Source organism: Haliotis asinina, chromosome 13, assembly GCF_037392515.1.
Source record: "Haliotis asinina isolate JCU_RB_2024 chromosome 13, JCU_Hal_asi_v2, whole genome shotgun sequence".
NCBI lineage: Eukaryota > Metazoa > Mollusca > Gastropoda > Lepetellida > Haliotidae > Haliotis > Haliotis asinina.
In genome coordinates this window covers 53,515,424-53,542,040 of record NC_090292.1, presented here as the reverse complement: position 1 = coordinate 53,542,040, position 26,617 = coordinate 53,515,424, and the positions used below count along the sequence as shown (strand labels likewise).

The window sequence follows — 26,617 nt, the reverse complement described above, 5'->3', positions numbered from 1 at the left end:
GTGTTGCAGAAAACTACACCTGAGTGTTAATTTGTTAGTAGGCTTTGAAAACGCTAGTAAGCATAACATGTCCTCATACATATCTCACCTATATCACTCAGACACACTCACTCAGACGCACTCACTCACTCATTCACTCTCTCTCTCTCTCTCTCTCTCTCGCACACACACACACAAACGGGGACAACTCTCTCATGTTATATATATTCCTAACCCTAACCCTGACCCTGATAATTTAGAATATGCCTAAAGTGGCGGTAGTGGTTGTAGTAGTATCTATCTATCTATCTATCTATCTATCTATCTATCTATCTATCTATCTATCTATCTATCTTCTGTGGGATGGCTTATTGGCTCATTCTGTGATAATAGTAATGATGCTGGGTTGACTAAAGAAGGCCCACATCTCTGTCCCTCATGACTTGATTCTGAAGTCTGTGTTGTATTTTATTGATCTTCCTGAGTGACTATTTCATTTACTCAAGTCTTTAATGAGTTGCTGGTCGGCTCAACTTGAGATGTACTCGCAAGGACAGATGCAGACTTCGAAATCTCTTTCAATCAGAAGGAGAATATTCTTTTAGTTCCTTGCTTTTGTGTTTGTCTTTAATCTTCTGAGTTTTCTGCTCAAAAGAGAGAAGGGTTACCACCCCGGACCTCCTCGGAACAGGTCCCTCACACCTCTTACTCATCTTATTTACATGGGTGGCTCGAACTCCAATTTGAAAGAACAGGTTCTGTTCTTGTCGAGTCCTTTTTGAACAACATTCAGATTCGACAAATGCAATCCTCTTCATTTGAAACGTGTAACTAAAAGTAACTAATGATGGATCAGTAGATTTACAAGGAAGATGACTTAATGGGCGTCTTGTGGAAAATCAGGCTTACACCCATTTTGGATTGCAAGTAGGAGGCAGGCTCCAGTCTGCCCAGATTCAAGATAAACTTTTGGCAGAGTATAAGTCTCGCTTTAAAAAATGTGGAGCTAAGCGTTATGCCCGTAAAATGTCAAAGCCACCAATATGTTTTATATGTGCGAGCCCTTTCCTATTCCTTCGGAGAGATTGATTGGAACAAACAGGCATTTAGAGTCTTGACCGTCTGACCAGGAGGATCAAAGCTCCCCTGCCTCGTTCCTCTTCTTCATGACAGAATTCTTCTGTGTACTTTTGCACATGTTTATTTATCGGATGATCCTCTCATGGTGCATGTACGATGAAAACAAAGATCTCGTCATCTATTTTACGCGTGCCAAGGTTAGTGGACAGAAACTGAAATGTGAGGCTGGTTTTGTTAATGCACTGCTGGATGGTACAGCGATGGGAGTAAATCAAGTGAAGTACTTCACCAAATCTGCAAGTCGGTATTTTGTGGAGAGGCTTTCTGAGAAGCAATTGCTTCATGTGTACATGCATTGTGTGGCACAGAACTGCAATCCAACCGACTCCTTCGCATGGATGAAGTCGGCTGGTCTCAAATATGAAGCTGAGGGAAGAGAAGTACCATGTACTGTCTGGATTGCGTGGAGAGGGAACAAGGCCTTGAGCTGATGATTAGCCTGACAGTGCCAGGATTACTCGAATCCTGTCTTCTGCACATTCATATTGATCTGTAAAGCATAATGAAACAAGAATAAATGCATATGTCGGTGACCATTCCACGCAGGAATTCAATGACTGTTAGAGCGAAGTACTCTTAAGCAATATTCCAGAAATATAACAGAGCGGACATCAGGAATGGGCTTCACGCATTTTACCCATCTAAAGAATCTAGTCGGGGCCTTTGGAGTGACGAGGTAATTCTCTAACCACTAGTATGCCCGATAGCATCTAGAAACTTAGTAACTTGGTGCAAAACACATGGGTAAATAAATGTGTATTGTATAAAGGCACTGGATGAAATATATCTATATGTGGTGTAAAGACACGGGTAAATAGATGCATTTTGTATAGAGACATCCACAAAAAAACGACATTGGGGTAAATAAAAACCTTAGGTATCGAGTCACAGACGTGAGCAGATGTCATAGATGTAGAGGCATATGGGAAAGTGAGTAAATAGATACCTTTGGTGCTGATATACAGGGGTAAATAGATACCTTTGGTGCTGATATACAAGGGTAAATAGATACCTTTGGTGCTGATACACAGGGGTAAATAGATACCTTTGGTGCTGATATACAGGGGTAAATAGATACCTTTCGTCCTGATATACAGGGGTAAATAGCTATATTTGTTGTAGAGGCACATGGATAAATCGATGCAGAGACACAGGAGTAAATAGGTTTGTTTGATGTAAAGAGGCATGGGTAAATAGATACCTTTGGTATAAAGACACATATGTAAATAGATACCTTTGGTGCAGAGAGACATGGGTAAATAGATACCTTTGGTGCAGAGAGACATGGGTAAATAGACACATTTGCTGTATAGACAAATGGATAAATAGATACATTTGGTATAAAGACACATATGTAAATAGATACCTTTGGTGCAGAGAGACATGGGTAAATAGATACCTTTGGTGCAGAGAGACATGGGTAAATAGACACATTTGCTGTATAGACAAATGGATAAATAGATACATTTGGTGTAGAGATACAGGGGTAAATAGATACGTTTGGTATAGCGACACAGATTTAATAGACTCATTTTTGCAGAGACATATGGATAAACAGTGATACAGGGAAAACAGATACCTTTGGTACAGGGACACGGGGATAAATCGATGTCTTTGATATAGACACATGTTTATTAGATTTATTGGGTTAGAGGTCCTAGTTGGGGAGGGTGTGGGCGACAAAAAGGGACTGTGGTGGAGGGACACTGGGGATAAGAAGACTCCAACAGTTGAAACACACAGAGATGCACCAAGAAAACAAAGGACGATGATATGGAGATATAACTCGAATGCAGAGATGGTCAGTTGGGGAATACAGGAGAAATCGAGCCCTGTAGCTGAAGTTATGTACAGGAATGCACCATTTAGATAGTGGTTGCTAGCAGCATAGGGATTCATCGGAGAGAATAGGGACGCATATTGTGAAAACAGAGACTGTTAGCATTGGGATGCACCACTGAAATATAAGATGTTAGCATAGGGATGAATAATTGCAATACCGGTTGTCAAGGTACGAATGTGAGAACAATATAACAACATAGATCTATTACCAAAAAGATGAAAACTACATGATTCACACATAGTACCCATGTTGGGACTTGAAACTGGGTCTTCAGGATGACGAGCAAACGGTTTGACCACTAAACTACCCCACCGACCTTAAGCGCCAGTGAAACAGAGGTTGTTGGTGTTGAGGTGCACCGAGGAAACAGGCTTTAGTTGTGACACACGGCCAGGTCTTAAGCATGCATTGATACAGTATTTGGACAAAGTGTGTATATATGGGATGGTAGTATCTGTACGCGCATGGTAAATAAATAGTACATTGCAGATACGTGAAGTGTGTTCACGTCGTTAATTCAAGAATTATCAAGTTTTATCATCCAAAACTGCGTTCCACTGGAGACATCGCTTGTGTGAGATCAGACGAAATTTCTTAGGAGATTTGGCTTTGACTGTAGATTTTGCACAATGCCCTGACAATGTTATGACGTCATGAACTTGATGGCGTCACAATGCTATGACATCATTGCACTGCAAATCTAATGTCAGTGCTGTGTTCAGAGATGTACATTTTTCACTGAAAAATAATGAATGATTTTGAATGATAAACAGAATCTCAACCTGGTGTCTACTGATACCAATTCTATCAACACTCGTTGATAAAAGTGAAAATATCCTCGGCAAGCCTCGAGTATTGGGTACTTTATCAACTCGGCAAGCCTCGAGTATTAGGTACTTTATCAACTCGGCATGCCTCGGGTATTAGGTACTTTATCAACTCGGCATGCCTCGGGTATTAGGTACTTTATCAACTCATGTTGATATATTTGATATCAGTACATACTTGGTTGAGAGTCTCTGTGTAGGTTTTCCCTCTTTTACACAATGGATATAGTCCATAAAGTAATATCATATTGCATAAACAGGCGGCTCGTAGATGCAATTATAGACAAGGAAGAAGCACTTCATCACATGTCAACAAGTAATCATGCATTATCTAAAGGGTAGATTTCCTTATATCGGAGACAGTGATTTGAGATATGATTAAATCCAAATGATCTGACAAACTCAGAAACAAACTTTCGGGGATATTGTTTTCTGTGTAATTTTCTTCTTCACATGAAGACATGAATACTTGACAGAAAGGGTATACAGGCTGTTCTGTGTTGATATATGCTAAACATAGTATTTTCGTACATCTGGTGTTATGAGAGGGTATAGCCTATCCTGTTTTGCTATATAGTACATATAGTATAAATGTACATCTTGGTATTATGCGAGGCTATAAAATCTGTTCTGTGGTGCCATATATTAAACATAGTGTTAATGTACATCTGGGGTGTTACGGGAGGGTGTACAGCCTGGTCGGGGTTGCTATCTATTACATGCGCAGTAAAGAGGTCACTGATACGCAGTCACATGACAGTGTGTACTAGGTTCAGGTTATATACATTCATGTCGGAGCCTATATTCCCCGCTCTGTCGGTAAGTAGTTAGCGTCAATCGCCTTCATGTAGCTGTGTTCGAATAGACTCTTTGAGTCAGAAAACCTGCAGGTATCAATGTTTAACGATTATAGACAATCCCACTTGAGGTGGTGTGTGTGCTGAAATACACAATATGTACGAGATCGCTTTATAATATCCAGGTATTACAGGGAAGGGAAGTGGGACATATATATGTCAATGGAGCTTTTACGTAATCACGAGACATGTCCATACACATGACGAAAGTTGTGTCCATTCTATCTATATGAACAATAGTTTGTCAATTGTTACAAATAGTTCTGAGGCAGATATTTGGGAATACTGACTGATAATCACATTCAAACAACAAACCAAATCTTTGATACTGTGAGAACAAAGCTCAACATAAAGATTACGATGCGGCTCAATTAACAGCATGATCTCACATACACTCTATCTCAATGTTACGGGGGTTTGCCGGGAATATATGTCACCCGGCGTTTCTCTAGTGTGTGTAGCCATGCATTGAGCTTGGTTTTTCTCCCGAGTCTTGAATCGTGTGTGACAGTGTCTCAGTTTAAGGTAGGTCGATGTCACTGAGATAACAGTTTAAATACAGCTCATGTTAACTGTTGCACAGGTCTTTTGAAACAATAGAGGATGTGACATAAAGATAATCGCGAAGCGTTACCGATAGTGAAGATGTTTTGTCCATTCTGGCTCTGAGCGTTTGTTTTTAAATATCTATGAAAAAGCGAGTGACTTAAGTTTGAAACCGCTCTCAGCAATATTCCAGCTATATGACGGCGGTCTGTAAATAATCGATTTGGGACCAGACAGTCCAGTGATCAACAGCGTGAGCATCGATCTACGCAATTGGGAACCGATGACATGTGTCAACCAGGTCAGCAAGCCTGACCACCTAATCCCGTAAGTCTCCTCTTACGAAAGCATAGTCGCCTGTTATGGCAAGCTTGGTTTGCTGACGGTCTATTCTAACCCGGACCTTCACGGTTCCTATACAAAGTGGTTAGGACAGACTGAGAAAAGAGAATTGAAAAGCGTACTAAACATGAACTGTTGTCAAAGACTGACTCCGAAACACAACGTCATTAAATGAGGTGAGATGTAACATATATGATGTTTGGTGTATATGTATACTGCATGATGCATAGAGTGAGATAGCGAGGGTAGTTTACGCCGCTTTATAAAATACACCAACAACATATGGGGACACCAGAATTGAGTGAGTGAGTGAGTTTAATTTTACACCGTTTTTTAGCAATATTCTAGCAATATCACGGCGGGGGACACCAGAAAATGGGCTTCACACATTGTACCCATGTGGGGAATCGAACCCGGGTCTTCGTGACGAGCGAACGCTTTAACCCTTGGGCTACGCCACCGCCTCTATGATGGACAAACCCTAGATATATTCCAGGCGTTGTCTATTACACGGAAACATACTGCTGATAAATTCAAATAATGTCCTGTTGACATATTACACGACTATATCAATATTAAACACATGGCTTCTGTATGTCGGAGCTCCTTGGGGTGTTTGGTGGGGGTTGTCGTTGGGTTAGGCAGATGGCGTTGTTCACGACCAATGTCCGTATGTGGATATAAATATCAGTTTGTAATTCCTCTATGCGCAGTTTCAGCTGGTATTGCCTCTTCTTGAGACGGTATGCGAATATGAAAATATGAATCAGGTTCATTTTAAACATTAGCAAGTATTATGAAAGCCACAAGGTGTATTTTATATACATGTAGTTGAGTGAAACACAATTACAGATCTTTGTGCGTGTGTGGATGGTGTCTATATTATTGTCAACATGTTCATATAGTGCAACGACAGGGGATTTGCTCAACATTAAGGCGAAACAATATGTTGAGAGAGACGAAGGTACAGTTGAGTTGAAACTTATCCAGTTGCTTACACAAGACATGACAAACAAGTATACATGAACGGGGTGAGCGGAGTTTCAGTCCAGCTCGCGGTTGTCCCTACAGAGATAGTCGGAATACCAGACTCAACGCAGTAGATGTGACCATACATCAAGTTCAAATTGTGATCTCTGCACTTTGGCAAATGTGACATGCCTCTTGTTAAATGAGTGTATCCGGGGTTTATACTGAAGTACAGTGGCACTGTTAACATTGTCTACTGTACTTACTCTATCCATTATGCTGGTGTCGTACAATGGCTGAACTATTTATTTCGTTACAATGTGTATCACAAATCGGTTACTCATAAGTTTGGCTATGACTTCTTGTTTGTAAATGATGATGCAATGATGATGATGATGATGTTGTTGTGACGTAAAATCATAACTCGTTCACTATTGTTTGAAAAGAGAGATCTGTGTTTCTGTACCTCTGTTTGTTGTTTACAGAAGGATGAGGCATGAAAAGAATGCGGTAGTCTTGCCAGCAACAACAATGTGGCTCGGGGCAGTTCTCATCCTTCTGTGTGAGTTTATTCATCGAATAAAATCTACGTGAAGTATTCTTTAACTGTTACATAATTCAACATGAAAACATATTTGGATGGGGGTATCTCTCACAAAATCGCCGACTTTGGTTATGTAAAAGTTGTCTTTTATCTGTACACATTGAAAACAAATGTGCTTGTACACAGTGGTCTTACAAACGCATATACCTCCTACAAAATTAATCATAGTTACTAATAAATTAAAACTACACTTTAAACTTCCTTAACATAAGTGCATGGATGCTAGTGATGATTAAAAGTGTGCTTACGTTCCGGGTAATAACCATAACTCTCCACACCACATGCTACTCACCATCATTCACCCGCCACCCATATAACACCACCCACCATCATTTACCCACCACGCGCGACCCTCACCCCACCACACACCACCTTCCATCCACCACCATTCGCCCTCCCCACACCGCCTTCCATCCACCCCCATCCGCCTCCCACCAACCACCCTCCACCCAACACCATCCACCTTCCACACAAAGCCAGCAACCCTCCACCAAGCACACACCACCCTCCACACACCACCATCCGCCCTCTACAGACCACACCCTCGATCCACCAGCATCCGCCCTATACACACCACCCTCAACCCACCACCAACTGCCCACCACCCTCAAGCATCCAATCACTACACCACCCTCCACACACCACACACCACACACCACACACCACACACCACACACCACACACCACACACCACACACCACACACTACCCTCAACCCTCCACCCTCCACCCACCACCGTCAATCCATTCCCCATCCCCCTCCACCCACCGTGCTTCACCCTCCACCCACCAGCGTGCACACTTGAAACTCCAGTTTTATTCTTAATACACAACATTTTACTAATCTTACTTTGCAACAAAAATATTAATTTTTACAGCAATAACAATTTTGCACACAACATTTACAACTACTAAACCAAAACTCTAAAACTCCAAACTCCGACTCACAATGACACGTTACAACACATAAAGAGAAACGTTGAGGCGAACATTGCGTGAGTTTGTGACATTTAGGTTCACGCAGCCGTTTGGCCATATGGCAGTTGAACACGCTTTTGCCGTCTCCTCACATGATGTCAAATTGGGGCCGTCATAGTCATGTGTTGAAAGAAATTACCGCTAGCAAGATTATTCTCATGGTACGTACTAGTTATGTCACCCTAACAAGCCATACAATCTTCAACATCGCCACGAATCATACCCAGTGTTTACGTGGGTGTTCATCGACAAATACTAAGGCTTAGAGCAAACAACAGGGTTCTGTTTTGTTTGTGTGGCGTCTATGTTTGATTTTTCAAAGTTTCTGTCTAGGGCCTCTGTGTACATTTCCGCAGTGTGTTTTCGTTTTGTTTATACGGTAGGCTAGACGGGTAGACAAAACAAGCCAAGCATAGACGCTAAGCAGTAAGCTTAGATTCTATAATTGTTTTCATTCTAGGGCTTTAAAAAACATGGATTTGAAGCCCCCACACATGTTCCCTAAACTGATCGCAACAAGTGGGCTTCGCTTTCTTCTGGGTGCATGTATTTCAATATCACGATTACTTTGCTATCAATACCTCCAGATAAAATCTCCATGGTCACATGTTGTGGTGGTATAAATACACCCTCTTTGAGGACACTGGTGATGGCGGAGATGAGAAGAGTCTTATGATTGCTGACACGTCCTTGAAGCGTGACATGACAGAGGAAACGAAAACCATTGTTCGCCTAACAGATTGTGTGCGGCTGTTTGTGACTTGGCGTAACACTTGTAAACACATGACGGGTTGTTTAGATGGCCGGGATTTCAGTGCTCTATTCCGCAGTGATTGTGAGGCTCAGCATGTAACAAACCGATTAGTCGCTCAACCAGCCCACTTAACTCTGCGTACAGTGTATGGTTGCAGGTTTGCTTTTGGTTTAGATTAAAAGTCCGGAAATTATAATCATCCTGCCGGGCACATTAGTCATGTTGGGCATAGAGCTAACATACGTTTCAGACTGATCTGTCTATCTATGAAAATGTCAGGGTCATTTCAGGGGAAGTTGAATGTTGGCCTGAGAGAATTACTTTCAGTTTATTCAAATAATTGTCTGCGTGCTTGGACAGCTGGAACATTATCTGTGTGTAGAAGTACTGATCTGACACTTCTGACACTTCTAAATGCCTTCAAAGACTTGACTTTGCGTAGAAGTACAGATCTCAAGCATCACACACTGTGTGTAGATGACAGAAATAACACATCAGGCACTATGTGTAGAAGTAAAGGTCTAACATATCAAACACTATGTGTAGCACTACATGTATTCAGGTCTGACATATGCAACACGGAGTGTAGAAGTATGTCAGACACTGTGTAGATGGACAGATCGTACGTATAAGCCAATACGCGCAGAATTACACATCTAAAGCATCTTACAATCTACATGTGCAGATCTGACTCATCAGACACTGTATGCAGAACTACACATCTCACGTATCAGACACTGTGTAAAAGTGCAGATCTGATACACCAGACACTGTATGCAGAACTACACATCTCACGCATCAGACACTGTGTAGAAGTGCAGATCTGATACATTAGACACTGTATGCAGAACTACTCATCTCACGCATCAGACACTGTGCAGAAGTGCAGATGTGATACATCAGACACTGTATGCAGAACTACTCATCTCACGCATCAGACACTGTGTAGAAGTGCAGATCTGATGTATCAGACACTGTCTATGAGTACAAACCTGACACATCAAACACTACAGAGAACTACACATCTCACGCATCAGACACTGTGTAAAGTGCAGATCTAATACATCAGACACTGTGGAGAAGTTCAGATCTGCCATATTAGACACTGTGTAGAAGTTCAGATCTCACACGTCAGGCACTGATGTTAAGTCATATCGGTAACATTTCAGCCATATAGTGATTAAACATCTGGCAGCTGAGAACAGTAAAACAACTACATTATCACAGATACAAATTTAAGACTAGTAATTGCCTCTAAAACAGTTCAACTATTGAATACTATAGGATATAAAATAGATTAAAGATCACCAACAACTGAAGGCAGATCACCATACTAGGGACTATGGGGACTTACAGTACCTTTACTACCTACACGGCCCCCAGTTGGACTTAAACCATCCCTTCTGTCACTGGCGATTGTAGGGAGATTCAGCCATACTTGATAACAAAACAAAACAAAACAAAAATACTACGTATAAATAAAGTGGTAACTTGAAGTTGAAAGTTTTGGGACTCTTGTTATGACAATAGTTTCACGATGTCTGTAGAAGTACAGATCTAGCACATCGGATATGGAGGTAAGATTTTCACTTTGTATTTCTATTTTACGGGTTTACAATTTGGCAGGCATAATGCCGTTAAAATTCGTTAAAATTAACACATAGCTTTCATAGTCACAATATGGCTCAAATACTGCCGATGAGAATATAAAATTGAAGTAACTCATATCAATTATTTCACAGGATAAACTTTGACTTGTAAGATTAAATTCGTTTTTGTCTTGATTGAATTCCAGCATCCCACGTGAGTGGACAGACAAACTGTGAGTGGGGCAAGTATGGGGAAAACTGCGAGAAAGCTTGTCCTGAACATTGTATTGTCAACGAAGAAAGAAACCTCCAGCACTGCCACAAGATCACGGGGAAGTGTTCCGAGGGCTGTATGCATGGCTGGCATGGCAACCAGTGCAATCATGCTTGTAGCAGCCACTGTAGCAGGAACATATGCAACCAACAGAATGGTCTCTGTGCCTTTGGCTGTGATGGCAGCTACACAGGAGATTTCTGCAACATCACAACAAGTAGGAATACATGATTCTAGCACCTGCATGGGTTGAGTCCCATACGTTATTCGAACCCGTATTGCCATAATTGGGCAAGTAACTCCAGCACACAATTTTCGCCATTTAACCCACTCAGCCACCGTGTCTTCCACAAAATAAAAAACGGAATTCGCGTACCTCTCTAATAAATATAAAATCGCAGGCCTCTCTCGGCCGAAATCTTCGAATACCCAATGCCATTTAGAAAGCAGTTAAATTTTATTTGAAATTACATGTTCCCAGTAAAGGGTTAGTACGTTTGTTGGGTTTATTCCAATCCCTGATTCGAACCTACTTTGTAAGAGTTAGGCACCTGGGGCCGAATTCACGAAATTTATTAGCCAACCAGAACGGTCATCTAAGCCACCTAGCCACCAAGGCTTCCAAGGGTGATACTTTGTCTAAAGTGTAATGTCATCGGAGCCAGGAAAGAAAGAACTGCTCCTACAGGTTAGCGATGGAATATATATGAGTGTGGTTTCATGTCCCCATTAGCAATATTCCGAAAATGGGTTTCACATGCTGCACCCTTGTCGGGGCATCGAACATGAGGCTTCAGCTCGACGAGGGGAACACTTCAAGCACTCACTTGACCTTATACATTTCTACATCGAGATTTTTCGTTATTTTAACTATCCATGTATTTTTAAAAACACCTTTAAGTCGATTATTTCTTTTGTGCATATTTGTACGGTTTAACATAAGTGGTCCACTCAAGAAACGCTTAATTGAAATAGCGAAAAATATCGGTAAAAAACATATATGTTTGTTATATAGAACAAGTATATATGGATGACAACTTCTTTAATTGAAGGGCACAACGCTTCGATACAGATTCTTGAATCGTTTTCAAGTCTGAATGATGGTAATCCCGGGCTGAAAACGATACAGTGCTATGGAATTAAAGAGGTTGTCATCCATATATACTAGTTTTACCTGACTCCCAACTTCTAAATGTACCATTGGAACAAGTAACATGTTTGTGATAGTTTCACAAATACGTATATTTATTTACTTTATTCGCTTTAAGCAACAGTGGTAACCACCCACGCAACGTCACAAACAACAGAGGCGGCAGCATCAAAGCCAGCGACGGATGTTGTTGTGATCGTCATCCCTGTCGTCGTCATCATACTCTGTCTGGTCATAGTGTCTGTCGTGGTCTGCATAGTGTAAGTGTACAGTTGTAATTACTCATTCAAGATACCCTGTCTTGTCATAGTGTCTGTGGTGGTCTGCATGGTGTAAGTGTACAGTTGTAACTACTCATCCAAGATACCCTGTCGGGTCAGAGTGTCTGTGGTGGTCTGCAGTCTGATTGTTCACATGAACTATGATGAATGATGAATGAGTAGTTGTGACACACACACACACACACACACACACACACACACACACACACACACACACACACACTTTTCGCCATTTAACAAACACGCACACACGCACGCACGTGCACACACACGTATACACACACACACACACACACACACGTATACATATACACACATATATGAGTATTTATACATATGTACATCCTCAGTTCCAAGGACGTGGTGCCGTCCGTGTTGGCATTGCGTAAAAACATTATTCTGCAGAACATAAGATCAAAAACAAAAATGTATACCTTTAAACATTCACATATATACATGTGCCGTTGAAGATTGAATTTTAAACGTTTCTGAAAAATTCGATTCTTTGCAGACTAAGGCGGAGACGGAGAAGAAAAGCCAACATTGAGAGCAGGTAAAAGCAGACTTACTTATAGCTGATGCCAAAGACGAGTAACGTACCCCGCACGTTTTCACTGTCTGACATGGCGGGGTGAATGAGCTTAATAGTAACGTCATATCAACAATCTTCGGCCATATCGTGAGAAAAAGAATTGAAGCATTAATCCGAAATACACCTATGCGATAAAGAAATCTGTCGTCGAAAGGCTGTAAACCTCCAGAGTATCACAGATTTAGTTTTAAAGCAGGGTGTGATAACACAATGTATCAATACAGAACACAGCACATTACATTTCCTTACAACTTGCAACATTTAGGCAACATTGGGGCAATTTTAACAAGTTTCCCAGTATGCAGAGAGATATCATCTATCTAGTGACTATCACCTTCTGTACTTGCAGGTTTCAAGAAGACAGTGAGTATTCTGATGGAGTAGACTGGGTATACACAGTTCCTGTTTTCTGAAATACTATTTACGTCTCTCTAAGATTGCTTTCATTGTAAGTGGTTTTTCTTTCAATTGATGTCAGACAAAAATGAGTGACATTATTTAGTGAGTAAATGAAATTGTTATCTCATTAAAACTGCAGTAATATCACGGCTGAGGACACCTGAAATTGACTCACCAGCATCGAGAGTTTATCTGAGCATGAATCAGGATGGGAATATAGGTTGGGACTGGGTTTTCTTCTTCAAAGCCGTCTATGTAGATTTCAGTAAGAATTGGGAAGAGAGGCCTATGGGATCCCATGGATCTGTCTAGAAAGGTAAAGTAGGTAGACGTTATGCAGGATTTAGTATCCTACAGAACTCTTCCAATTATGTACTACTTGTTATTCTACATGTTATCATACAAAAGCGAAATGTTTCCCGGGCATCGGCGCGTCACTTTTATTTGTGCACGTAACAATGTTTTATTGCCATTTCAAAAAGAATTTTGACTTGGCACCATCCCGTTCATCTGTTTAGCCATTATAAGAATGAGTGTCTGTAAGAACGAGTGAGGCTGAATCTACTACTTATTGACACACTCTAAACTTCCTAAACTGTATTTCTGATTGGAGAAAAATGTGTTCCTCCCTCGTCATCTTTTTCCCATAAGAAAATAAAAGAAAGTTCTCCTGGACTGGTTACCTATGAGAAAAAGAAATGTGCCCGAGATATTTTATTTTCTTTATGCAGCTTTACATGCTGTTGTCAATTTTAATCCGCCGTTTGTCACAACATACCATGTATATAAGTTTCTCACCATTTAGTTGTCGGCACTCTCTGCTTGATAAGGATGTAAGATTCTACATCGATACGGCGCCGCTTAACGCAATAAAAAAGAAGTTGTAATCGATAAAGTTGTATGTTTCATTTATAACATAGTGAAGGAAGTTTTTTCTAATATTGTGTTCTTGACTTTCAGTTCCTTTGATGGAAAAGTCGGGAATAGACGCTGCCGGTGAGTGCAAAGTATTATCAGATTCTGTGTAATTCCATACTTCTCTTTAACGTACATCACCCCCATGATTCCTGTATATTGTTTAATCAAGCAGCATATGAGTTCTCTAATTCCCTTGCAAGTGACTTCCCGGTAAACAGTTAATAATCTTCATTGATATTCTGTGCCATAAGGTACACTTGGGAAGAATAAATCACAAAATAAACACATGCATGAAGTATGACCGTTCTGTACTCATAGATTTACACCCTGAAATGTTTATAGAGACTTTTGATATCTCTGCTAATATGTCTTATCTTTTTTTAACAGAACCAGAGGGCGGTGTGCCTCAACAAGAACTAGGTACACATACTGAGAACTAATGCTATGATTGGCGCAAGTTTTGTGCAACAAAGATATGCCTCAGCCAAGTGCAAAAGAGAGAGAGAGGGAAAGAGAGAGAGAGAGGAAGGGAGAAAGAGAGAGAAAGAGAGATGGGAGAGAGAAAGAGTGAGAAAGAGAGAGAAAGAGGGAGAAAAAGAAAGAAAGATGGGAGAGGGAGAAAGAGAGAGAAAGGGGGAGAAAAAGAGAAGGATGGGAGAAAGAGAAAGAGGGAGAAAGAGGGAGAAAGGGAGAGAAAGAGGAGAAAAGAGAGAAAGATGGGAGAAAGAGAGAGAAAGAGGGAGAAAAGGAGAGAAAGATGGGAAATACAGATAGCGACACATGCCGTGCATTTACTTTTGACTTGTCCCAACTGAACATACTTTGTTTTTTTAATGTGCAGATCCACTTGGTCAAAAGATAAACAATACACGAACATTGTTTGTTGAGACTGAGAGCTTCAAGAAAGGCAGAGACATATTGGAGACGTTCCATCATGTGACAATCAGTGGAGCTCCTGGAGAAGGTAAAACATCCATGGCCCTGATGCTCGGAGCTGAATACAGGAAGCAGGGGTATGAACTGATACTGGTGGAGGATCTTGATAAAGTACGACTGTCTGATTGGCAGGACGATGGCAAGCACGTATGTCTGATATTTGATGACATATTTCAGATGGCCGGGCCATATTTGGATGTGCCTCGTCTTACACATCTTCTGTATGAGCTCCATGTGCACATAACACATTGTAAGGACAGGCCTGAAAGAAGATACGAGAGTTACCATCAGGAGTCTTGGGAGGACAGAAGGAGAGACAATGAGTCAAATTTTTATCTCATATTCACGTCAGACTCCACCACCCTAGGACGTGCCATGTCACAACTTGAAGGCCAGACATTCCAGTTTTTCAGCAACTGTACAACAGCCGACCTGACCAAGACAGAATCGTTGTCCTACACAGAGGACGAGAAGAACAAAATATGGCTGAAACACAAATCCCATTACAAATACAAACTAAAAGTGGATGAGATGAAACTTACTGCAGGTGATAGACAGGGTATTGGATTTCCACTAGTATGCAAACTCCTATCCAGTTATGCTGGTTTTCAAGAACAAGAACATGCAAAAAACTTCTTGGAAAAACCTCTATCCACTCTCAAACTGGAACTTAAAGAGGTTATCAGTCGACAGGATGATCGGTCAGCTGCCCTTATCCTGGTGCTCCTGTGTGACGGGCAGATGAATATTAGTCAGCTAGAGTCAGAAACCGACTCAGCCCTAGAGACTCACTTCGAGGCAGTTCGGAACCTTGTGCCATCATCAACCAACCAGGGTGTAGTTGAAACTATCAGAAGTCTTTGTGGCTCTTTGTTGACTGAAGGAAACACAATAACATTTTCCCATTCTGTGATATTTGATATCTGTGCTTCTGTTTTATACGGCATTGAACCTGAGTTTGTTCGTAGACATTTCAGCATTACGTTCCTCATGGAACATGTGCAAAATGAACAAGCTGATATTATCCCTATCAATGAACACATGCTAGTCCTTCATTTCTCAGAGGCTTACAGTGGAACACTGGTTCACAGGATAGTTGATTTTCTTGTAAAGGGTGGAGCTTTAAACAAATACATTATGCATCCTATTTGGAAAAGAACAGAAATAGCTGACAGATTATCTCAAATAATGAAAGATACAGATTCTCTGTCTAATAATGCCAAGTACGATATCTTGTGTTACGCCTGCTTCACTTGGAACAAATCCGTTATGGAAAAACTTCTTCCCCACTGTGACATAAATAGTCCTGGTTTGAATGGGTGGACGGCTGTTATGTATGCAGTTTTCTCTGGACAGAAGGATAGAATAAAATATCTCATGAGTAAAAACGGTGACACAACAGTCAGTCAGGTCGTCAAAAACAGCTTGCTGCATGTAGCCAGTGAGTACGGGACAGCTTCAGTTGTAAAATACCTACTGAATAAACTCAAATGTGATATCTACAGTCGAGAAGCAGAAGGCTGGACACCGGTCACACGTGCAGTGTTGGCTGGGAAGAAGGATGTATTGAATTTTTTTCTGAAACACAAAGATTTACCAACTTTCATCATCAAAAGGGCGCTTCATCTGGCATGTGAGTGGGGGAAACTTTCTCTCCTGGAAACACTGAAGGATATTAATTCTCCTGATAAACATGGCCAAACACCCATAATGTGTGCGGTATCTTCAGGACAGAAGGAGATATTCGACCATCTCGTGTCACGAAAGGCTGACATGAAACTGAGAGACAATGACAACAACAGTCTCCTTCATTTGGCATGTCAGCCAGACGATACATCAATTCTACAGACTCTCCTTCAGCGTATTGACATCAACACACCAGGTCTACATGGATGGACGCCAGTGATGAGGGCAGCTGTGAATGGAAGAAGCGATATGTATGATCTGCTCGTAAAAGGGAATGTAGATCTGAAACTGACTGACGACTATGGTAACAGTCTTCTTCACCTGGCTTGCCACGGCGGAAATGTCGCCATTGTGAACACCCTGCTACCACACTTTGACATCAACAGTCGTGGAGGTAATGGGTGGACGCCAGTCATGTTTGCGGCTGTCAATGGACACGAGATTGTGTTCAACTTGCTGGTGTCCAAAGGGACTGATCTCTCTCTAAAGGATGACTACAACAACTCTGTATTCCATTTAGGATGTCTGGGGGGAAATATAGCCATAGTGAAGTATCTACTGCCGAAGACTGATTTGAACAGTCAGGGACACCTTCGGAGAACAGGTGTAATGAAGGCTGCTTGGGCAGGCAATACTGATGTTTTCAAATTTCTTGTGTTAAAAAATGCTGATGTCAAACAACTTGATGACAAAAACGATACAATACTTCACCTAGCTAGTAAGGGTGGTAGTTGTTCCATTGTGGACTATTTGACAGGGGAAGGGTTTGACATTAATTGTCGTGGACGAAATGACTCGACAGCGGTAATGAATGCAGCATGGTCTGGAAAGAAAGAAGTTTTTCATCTTCTTTCTTCAAAGCAGGATTCAATGCCTGTGTACAATGCCTACGGTGACACAGTACTTCACTTGGCGTGTGAAGGAGGAAATATTTCCATTGTACAATCACTACTGTCATCACTTGATGTCAACATTCGGGGCAAGAATGGCCGGACTCCAGTAATGGCTGCAGCACTGGCTGGAAGGAATGAAGTGTTCGACTTTCTGGTGTCAAAGAATGCTGACCTGAAACTGATTGATAACCGTAGCAACAACATTCTCCATCTTGCATGCCGGGGAGGAAATGCATTAGTTATTGAGTATCTCCTGCCACAGTTTGACATAACAGTTCCCGGAGAAGATGGATTTACACCATTAATGATGGCAGCTCTCAGTGGAAAGAAGGAGGCGTATGATCTGTTTACAACAACAGAGGCGGCTAAATCATTGAAGGATGTTCTTCATGCTGCTTGCGAAGGGGGCAGTCTAGCAGTTGTGAAGGACCTGGCTGACAAGTTTGACTTGAACTGCAGAGGAATGAATGGTCAAACTCCTTTAATGAAGGCAGTCTGTGGCGGCCATATTGCTGTCTACAAATACTTGGTATCACGTGGTGCAGAAAGTACACTAATGGACACGGCCGGACAAACTCTTCTACATATTGCTAGTCGCCATGGACAGCTGGCAGTGATGAAACACATCATTGATGGTTTTGATGTGAACACAACGGACAGCATGGGCTTGACTCCTGCTATGACGGCAGTACTGCATGGAAAAGCTGCAGTTCTGAAATATCTGAAAGATAAAGAGACAGATCTGTCTTTAGTTGACAACACGGGAGACGATGCCCCCACTCTCGCCCTTAAATGTCGGAACAAACAAATCCTAAAACAACTAGGCAGAAAATATGATAAGAAAGTGACACCATGGAGTGACTTAATGAAGTCTCTGGTAAGAGGAGAGCTAATGCTCCTGAAGACTTACCGTCAAAAGAGTCCAGATCTTGTCCAGAAAGACCAAGCTGGGGACACATTACTCCATCTCGCATGTCGTGGAGGCAACACTCAATGTGTGGAGTATCTGCTCCCATCCTATGACATCGATGTCCAAGGTCGGTATAACTGGACACCAGTGATGATGGCGGCTGCTTGTGGACATGCTGATGTCTTCCAACTACTGGTGGATCACAAGGCAGGTCTCTTTCATGTCTCAGACAGGGGAGAGGACATCCTCACTCTAGCTCGCCGGGCGAACAATACAGAAATTATCACATACTTGGAGAAGCCCGAGTGATTTGTAAGCAAACTACGGACGGAGCCAGTATAAGCGGACAGAGAGTGTAACCTCACAACGGTGACTGTATTGTCTCAGACACAGAAGAGGATGTTCCCACTAAGTTTTAAAATTTGCTCAGGGAATAACAAAGACGTTATCACGTACTTGAAAGAAAATGAGGGAAATGAAAGTATGGAAGTTCTATCTTTCAAATACGAATAATGAGCAAAGTACAACTTATATAACTCGGGGCAGGACGGGAGGTGAGAGACGTAAAGCGTAAAATATTCTCCTGAGTAACAAACACTGAGTACTTTTGTAGAATATGAAAAGCCCAGATACACACTTTCACTTTCCTAATTAGGTTTGCTGAAATTGTACATAGAAGCGACACAACTGTACAGGTGTGGGTATATGGCATAAATATACGCACATGTTTCAGCCGTATCAAAGCGGTGCGATGTTCTGTACCTCCTTCAAAACTAAACCAAACATCAACAACTGTGGAAAGTATAAGTTGGCGAGTACAAAGCACTTTTGCAGAATTCTTCAAAAACATACCCACCTCTTTCTCTTAAAATGAAAGCATAGAACTTCTGATAAATCATCAGTGTAAATAAAAGTCTTGCCAATACGGACGGAGCGGATAGTGACGGGCATGAAACGTAAATGGACGCAAAGTACTTTTAGAGGAATATTTTGCTCAATGTCACTAAAACAATTAATAATTATTGTCCTGAAAAACATCGTTTTCAAATAGACCTTACATTTAAGGATTGGGAAAGGTGACTTTCAGCTCCTGTAGGAAGGTTTGTTCATGCTTAAGACTGAAAACGTCCTCTGATTTGCGGGAGTAAACACACTGTCGTTCACAGTGGCTGGCGTGGACACAGACTGACCGGATGTATGCCACAATGTCGCCATTATCAGTGACCCATGTGTTGAGTAGCAAGTGTTCATCCATCAGTCATTATACAAAACTCAAATTGTCGACCAATATTTCAATCAATCCATCCGCATCATGAATACAGATAAGCAAGATGAATGATGTACAGATAAACAAGATGAATGTCGCGTGCTTGTAATGCAATTGTGAATCATGTTCTTGAATATTTGCTTTAATTTGGTACCCCATGTATTTGTGGACTACATGTATATACCATGAGAGTGAAGGGTTTTAGTTTTAAGCCGCTTATAGCAACATTCTGTCAATATCAAGGAAGGGGACACCAGAAATGGTTATCACACATAGTACCCACGTGTGGAATCGAACCCAGATCTTCTGCGTGACGAGCACTTTATCCATTTGACTTCCCCACTGCACGATGTGTGTTAGACACCTCACTACAGAGGTCCATGTCTGTTATGTCATCAGTTATGCATTATGTTAAATTTGATATAATGTTACGTACTGAATGCTTGCATATACCTGTTATGATGAAGTTTTACTTACTTTCCTTCCTTGTATAATATATATACAATATATGTTTATGTCTACGTTTATGTGTACAGAGTTGCGAGTTGTTAGTGTCGATAATGGTTTGCTGCATCAAAGCTGTTGATCTCGAGATGCCGTTATTTGCAGCTCTTTTATGCGCCAGTTGTCATGTAATCAAGCATTTATTAAGTATGGTATATATATATATCTCCTGTTCAGATTCTCTTTCGTGGCTTCAGGCTATTAAAAACTTATCGTGTAAACATCCCTTTTAATAGAAATTATTGAACTCTAGTATAATAATCTTGCTACTGGCCAGTACGACATCGTCTTTTGTTGGTTAGCCAAGGGTACGTAAGACTCTCCAATTCAAAGTCAGTTTAACTCTACCATACCTTAATGGTAGTATATTTGTTATTTTAATATTGGCTTAAACTCGCCAGCAGCTGAAGTGATAGCGTAAATCCAGCTAGGGACCATACAGGTAGCAAAAGTACTAAAAGTCCCCATGGTCCCTAGTGTGGTAATCTACCTTCAGTTGTTGGTGATCTATAGCCGATGTTTTATATCGTATTGTCTTCTTCAATTACAATGCTGTATTGTTTCATGCTAGTTTTATGTTTATATCTGAAATATTTTAGGATCTTCACTGTCCATCACGGACAGGTTTTACTCATCAACATTTTTTTCATTTTTATCATATGAATTATAGCCGATGTGACGTTTAATATTAACTCACTCACTCAAAATTAATGTTAGACTTGAAGATCCGTGAAAATTCGTGTTGATCTTCAGTAACCAATGCGTGCCGTACGAGGCGACTAATGGGATCGGGTGGTCAGACGCGCTGTTGAGACATGCCATCAGTTGCGTAGATCGAAGTTCATGCTGTTAATCACTCGTCTGTCTGGCCCAAGCTGTATTATTTAAAGACTGTTGCCATGTAGGTGGAATACTGAGTGCGGTGTTAAAGAACAAGCAGCCAATCAAGCATTCATGACATACAGAACATGTTTTTGTGTACTTCTTAGCCGCCTTAAAATTAAGGAAATGAGAGGTAACGCCAAGGTAGGTTGCCAAGATCGTCAGATATCTAGAAACTCACCTGACAGAACAAAAATGTGTGTGCAGGTGTGTATATTCATGCATTTCACAGTATGAAATAGCTAGTGTAATGCACAGTTTTCACATATTCACAGCGAAGTCATATTTGCAATGTTGACTGTATGGCTAATTTTATCAGTCAGCAGCTCAGAGTCATGTATTTATCATTAAAGTTAACAAAAAGTGGCTAATGAAAATAGGTTTGGCTGAAGTGTCAGGTACAGTAACGCAATGAGATTTTAACGAATGTATTGTGCTGGTCAAGCTTTCAAAAACTTTGCAAGCTGGCTGAGTGAAACCTCGAAGATGCTGCTTTGTAATTGCTGTATCACATCATCCATTATAACATTAGTGGTGTTGATATGACGAATAACGTAGTGGGACCTTCTTGGGACTATTGAAACTAATTTGTACAGTCAAACAGTTAGACTGTTATGTGTCAAACATAAATGCTTATTCTTTTACGCTCCTTAAACCTCGACACATCTCCACCTACTTAACGTCAACATATCTCTACTTACATAACGTCAGATAATTCTTCTCTTAGGTTCCTTAAACCATGATGCATCTCTACTTATGTAACAATCCGATAATTACTCTCTTCGGTTCCTTAAACCTCGACACATCTCTACTTAGGTAAAGTCAGATACTTTTTTCTTAGGCTCCTTAGACTTCGACAAAACAGAAGTACAACAAACACATCAGAATCTTCATTTCACAAACTGAATTTGGTATCGAACATGTAAGGAACTACGAGGTGCCAGGAAAAACATTTACATGTATATAATTGGTTGTTTCCTGTACGCACCCCCTGTGTGACACGTTATTTGCATCATGTTGCCTTGTGACGTACCACGTGGAGTAATCAGTGTGACCATAGCCAAAGAGTCTTAAGCCAATCCATCTCTAGATATTGTGTGTTTCGTAGTGATGTTATAGATATATGAATTATTAATGACTATTCCTCCGAGATCAGAAGCTGCCATTCCAATCACCGTCAAGGTACCCTGCATCTCCACCACTTATCTTATTGTTCCAACATGAACGGGGATGTAGCTTCGTGTTTATGTCATGTTCAGAGTCCAACTGCCGATCTTCGTCGGACCTCCCGGGATATCCCTCACGGGTCATCAGCTGATCAGTGTCAATATCATCAAAGATGAAAGTCAACTCGTCGCTGAGTATTTTGTTCATATTGGCTAGTGTCACTTACACCACTTGTCACCAGTATTACGCAGCTTTAGTAAAGCCATAACTCCACGAAGGTGTCTCTTTGACATTTCTAGTCGATTGTTGGACTATGTCGGAAATCTTGCCGATACGATGTTATGTTTTATTTTAGTTTTTTAATAAAACAGCTGTTTTGTAAACATTGCAGTGTACCCGATTAGAATCATTTTGCTCACATTGCTTTGTAGTGCACAGATAAAATTGCGAACAATGAGTCTATTACTTTTTGTGCATGTGAAAGGGCAAAATAACATTTGAACAAGTACATGAAATAACGTACTACATCTTGAAACTATTCTGCAATAAATTCAATTTTCTCTTTCAAGCATTTTTTAAACTGATTCACTGACAGCAGGTCAACGCTGCCTACTGAGGGAAGGTAGATATGTGCTCATGTGTGGTAATATCGAGCTCTTGTCCCGTCATAAATTGAATTGTTCATTCAATTCCATGTGGTGTTTACTCAAGGATACACCAACCTGGTCTACCTGCTGCAGTCGGGTAACATCATGTCAATGGTGCTTTTGGAACATCTCAGATTTGTTCTTTTATTATGAAAACAGTTCAGTAACACTGGTAGAGATTTCAATGTTTGAATGTCTTGCATGCCAAGGTCACGTCGAAAGTTCAGCCATATATGAGATGTTGTTTTATCATACAAGGAGTAACTTTCTGGGCAATATAAACCCCACTGATAATTTCGGTATCCGTTGGAGTCATATACGCATATCGATGCAAAATAGTGAGGTCATATGCAAATTTTAGGGATTACTTCCATAGTGTAAACAAACATGGCGTCACGCCAATCTGTCGGCGATCGTGTCCGGATTGACGGCCGTGGTTACGGTCCCGTCAGTGCTTTCATCCACAAACAAATTCATGTAATGATACATTGTGTGGATTACGAAGCGAAAATACAAATTCGTGGCCTTATCACTTATTTCAAAGGCCTACGACATATCCCGACTACCCCGACTAGTACCGATTCATTATAAACGACGCTGTTCTTCTCAACCGGCCGGTACTCACTTATATTTTGCTAATCTACGTAGTATCTACGGTAAAGAGGTAGACGGGGAGGAGAATGTACACTTACATAAGAATGCCGATAATGCTGCGATTGATCACCCTTACGATTTCACCCAGTACTGCCATACGATGCTCGCAGAAAAAGTAATGTAAGGCTTATGATATCGAAGATTGCCGATTACTCGCAAAGATTACCGATCGAAGCCAAGTAAAGTACGTATCATTGGCGAGTGTGGCACGTAAAATCGGCCTTCAAACTACAAAATGGTCCCGATTCCGGACTATAAAAGCTCACGATGACTGCCGATTCTTATTATCGGGCAATTGGGATTTCACTTTCTTAGTAAAGTACGGCCGTGGGAGCATGTTCAACAATGCACTGATATGGATGTACGGTCAGTCTCTGTGATTTATGCCGAGTCGGCAGTCAACAGTCGTTCATGAGATTACATGGCAAGGACAAAGTCCGCTCACGTTCAACAGTGGACTGATATAGTGAGTCTGTGTGTTGTATGCAGAGCATGAGACGCCAGTCAGCAGTCCTTGAGAGGTTATGAAAGGTTATGGTTAAACATGCTGACGACGTGTGCAGAATGTAGTTATCCACAGACGATGACTTATTGCCAGTTCCTTCACTCCGTAAAACGTTTTTCCGTTCACAGCTTATTCTTTTCTCTAGACCTTTCCCACGTTCTTTCTGAACGAAAGGACTCCAAATGGTTATATGTGTCATGAGCAAAGAGTTCATTAAACAGGCACCCTGGATAAGGTGGTTAACACGCTATAAATGTCGAAGTTCCACCCTTGAGCAATTTGGCTCGAAGTTCGGCCACCACTGCCTATTTGGAGTTGTGTCCCTTGAAGTGACCAATCAGATTTCTCTCTTTGGTGAACCATGATTATCGAATGTGTAGTAAGGCTAATTGGTTGACACATGTCAACGTCACCCAGGTGTGTAGATCGACGCTCACTGATGCCTCAATAAGCTGGCACACTACTGAGTGGGCTAGCCGACAAACTAGAGAAGCAACAGTCAAAAGAAGATGCGAACTCATCATGAAGGACTTATCCGTTGATATTGTTTATATTTTACGAACGTTTCACGATGTCCCTTCATAGTGACCCGAGGGCTCTAATTTCTTGAATGGACAGTGTTTACTGATTGATGCCGCATTCAGCAACATTCCATGTTTATGTAAGCGGTCTGTACATAACCAGTGAGTGAGTGAGTGAGCACTCTGCAATATTCGGCGGTGTAGAAACAATCGAGCCAGGATGAGCATCGATCTGCGCAAATGGGAACCAATGACATGTGCCAACCAACCAAGTCAGTCAGTCTGACAACCCGATCTTGTTACTCGAATCTTATGACAAGTATAGTCGCCTTTTATGGCAAGCATAGTTTTCTTTTGACTTATTCTACCCCAGACCTTCACGGGTCTGTAAATAAACAGAGATAGTGTGAAGGACATTTAATCTCCATTTGCATTTAGTGTTTTTATTTGGAAAGTTGGTTGAGTTTATTACGTAAAACTATTTTGGAACTGTGAGAGCGCCCCTTTTATCAACAAAGTGGACTGTCAAAAGACAGAATTCTAACATGTGATGTGAAGGTGAATAATAAAGTATAAATAATCGATTTCATTACTTAAAACACACTTTCACAGAGCTAATCTTGTCATGCAACCATAGACGTTGGTTTGTAAAAAATGATTTAGATGACAAAGGAACACGTCCGTGTGAAACAGGCCTGTCAACAGCGGCTTCACTGTCTGTGAGTATCTTCCTGGTGAATCTTACATCATGACAGCTACAAGGAAATACATCCTACCTGGTTCATTATATCATATTTTACCCCCCCCCCCCCCCCCAAACACACACACACACACACACACTTTTCCATTTCTAGATACACTAATACAATAATTTGGTAAATCTCTTGTTAACTGAATGCGTAAAAATCGGCCAAGATATGTACTTCGTGCGAATATTAGACTTTATATTTTAATTAGGCCCATGTACAATCACGGTCGGTGACACATAAAGGCGTCTGCATTATATAAATTAACACATCAACATACGTCTTTGCAAATTGACCTGACAAGTTATGTCTTCATTCTACAAATTGACGTAGCAACATATATCTGCTCTGTACACATTCACTTAGCAAACGAGGTCTACACTGTATACATTAAACAGATCCACTTAGCAGCAGAGGTCAGCGTTATACACATTCACTTAGCAACAGAGGTCTGCATATAATATTCACTTAGTAACATAGGTCTGCATCATACACATTCGCTTAGCAACAGAAATCTGCATTATACACATTCACTTAGCAACAAAGATCTGCATTATACACATTCACTTAGCAACGGAAGTCTGCATTGCGCATCACTATAACATATGTCTACATTGAACACGTTCCTATAGCTATATAAGCTTGTATTATACACATTCACTTAGCAACGGAAGTCTGCATTATACACAATCACCTAGCAACAGAGGTCTGCATTATACACATTCACTTGGCAAAGATAGGTGTGCATTATACACATTCACTTAGCAACATAGGTCTGCATCATACACATTCGCTTAGCAACAGAGATCTGCATTATACACATTCGCTTAGCAACAGAGATCTGCATTATACACATTCACTTAGCAACGGAAGTCTGCATTATACACAATCACCTAGCAACAGAGGTCTGCATTATGCACATTCACTTAGCAACAGAGGTCTGCATTATACACATTCACTTAGCAACAGAGGTCTGCATCATACACATTCGCTTAGCAACAGAGGTCTGCATCATACACATTCGCTTAGCAACAGAGGTCTGCATTATACACATTCGCTTAGCAACAGAGGTCTGCATCATACACATTCGCTTAGCAACAGAAGTCTGCATTATACACATTCACTTAGCAACAGAGATCTGCATTATACACATTCACTTAGCAACATAGGTCTGCATTATACACATTCGCTTAGCAACAGAAGTCTGCATTATACACATTCGCTTAGCAACAGAAGTCTGCATTATACACATTCACTT

General features: G+C 41.0%; 1 protein-coding gene across 3 annotated transcripts; it reads left to right on the top strand.

Annotated features, from left to right (window-relative positions):
• Positions 1-4,547: 4,547 nt before the first annotated feature.
• Positions 4,548-22,848, top strand: LOC137259901 (serine/threonine-protein phosphatase 6 regulatory ankyrin repeat subunit B-like). Of its 3 annotated transcripts, none has more exons than XM_067797547.1 (9): positions 4,554-4,608; positions 6,989-7,065; positions 10,634-10,918; positions 11,976-12,111; positions 12,644-12,685; positions 13,074-13,087; positions 14,084-14,119; positions 14,429-14,461; positions 14,883-22,848. In XM_067797547.1, the coding sequence occupies exons 2-9, from the start codon at positions 6,993-6,995 to the stop codon at positions 18,773-18,775; spliced, it is 4,512 nt and encodes a 1,503-aa protein (XP_067653648.1). In that variant the 5' UTR covers positions 4,554-4,608; positions 6,989-6,992; the 3' UTR covers positions 18,776-22,848. The 3 variants fall into 3 exon arrangements, with proteins under 3 accessions (XP_067653649.1, XP_067653648.1, XP_067653647.1); XM_067797546.1 differs by having other exon boundaries at positions 11,970-12,111; XM_067797548.1 differs by lacking the exons at positions 13,074-13,087; positions 14,084-14,119 and having other exon boundaries at positions 4,548-4,608; positions 11,970-12,111; positions 12,644-12,739.
• Positions 22,849-26,617: the final 3,769 nt, after the last annotated feature.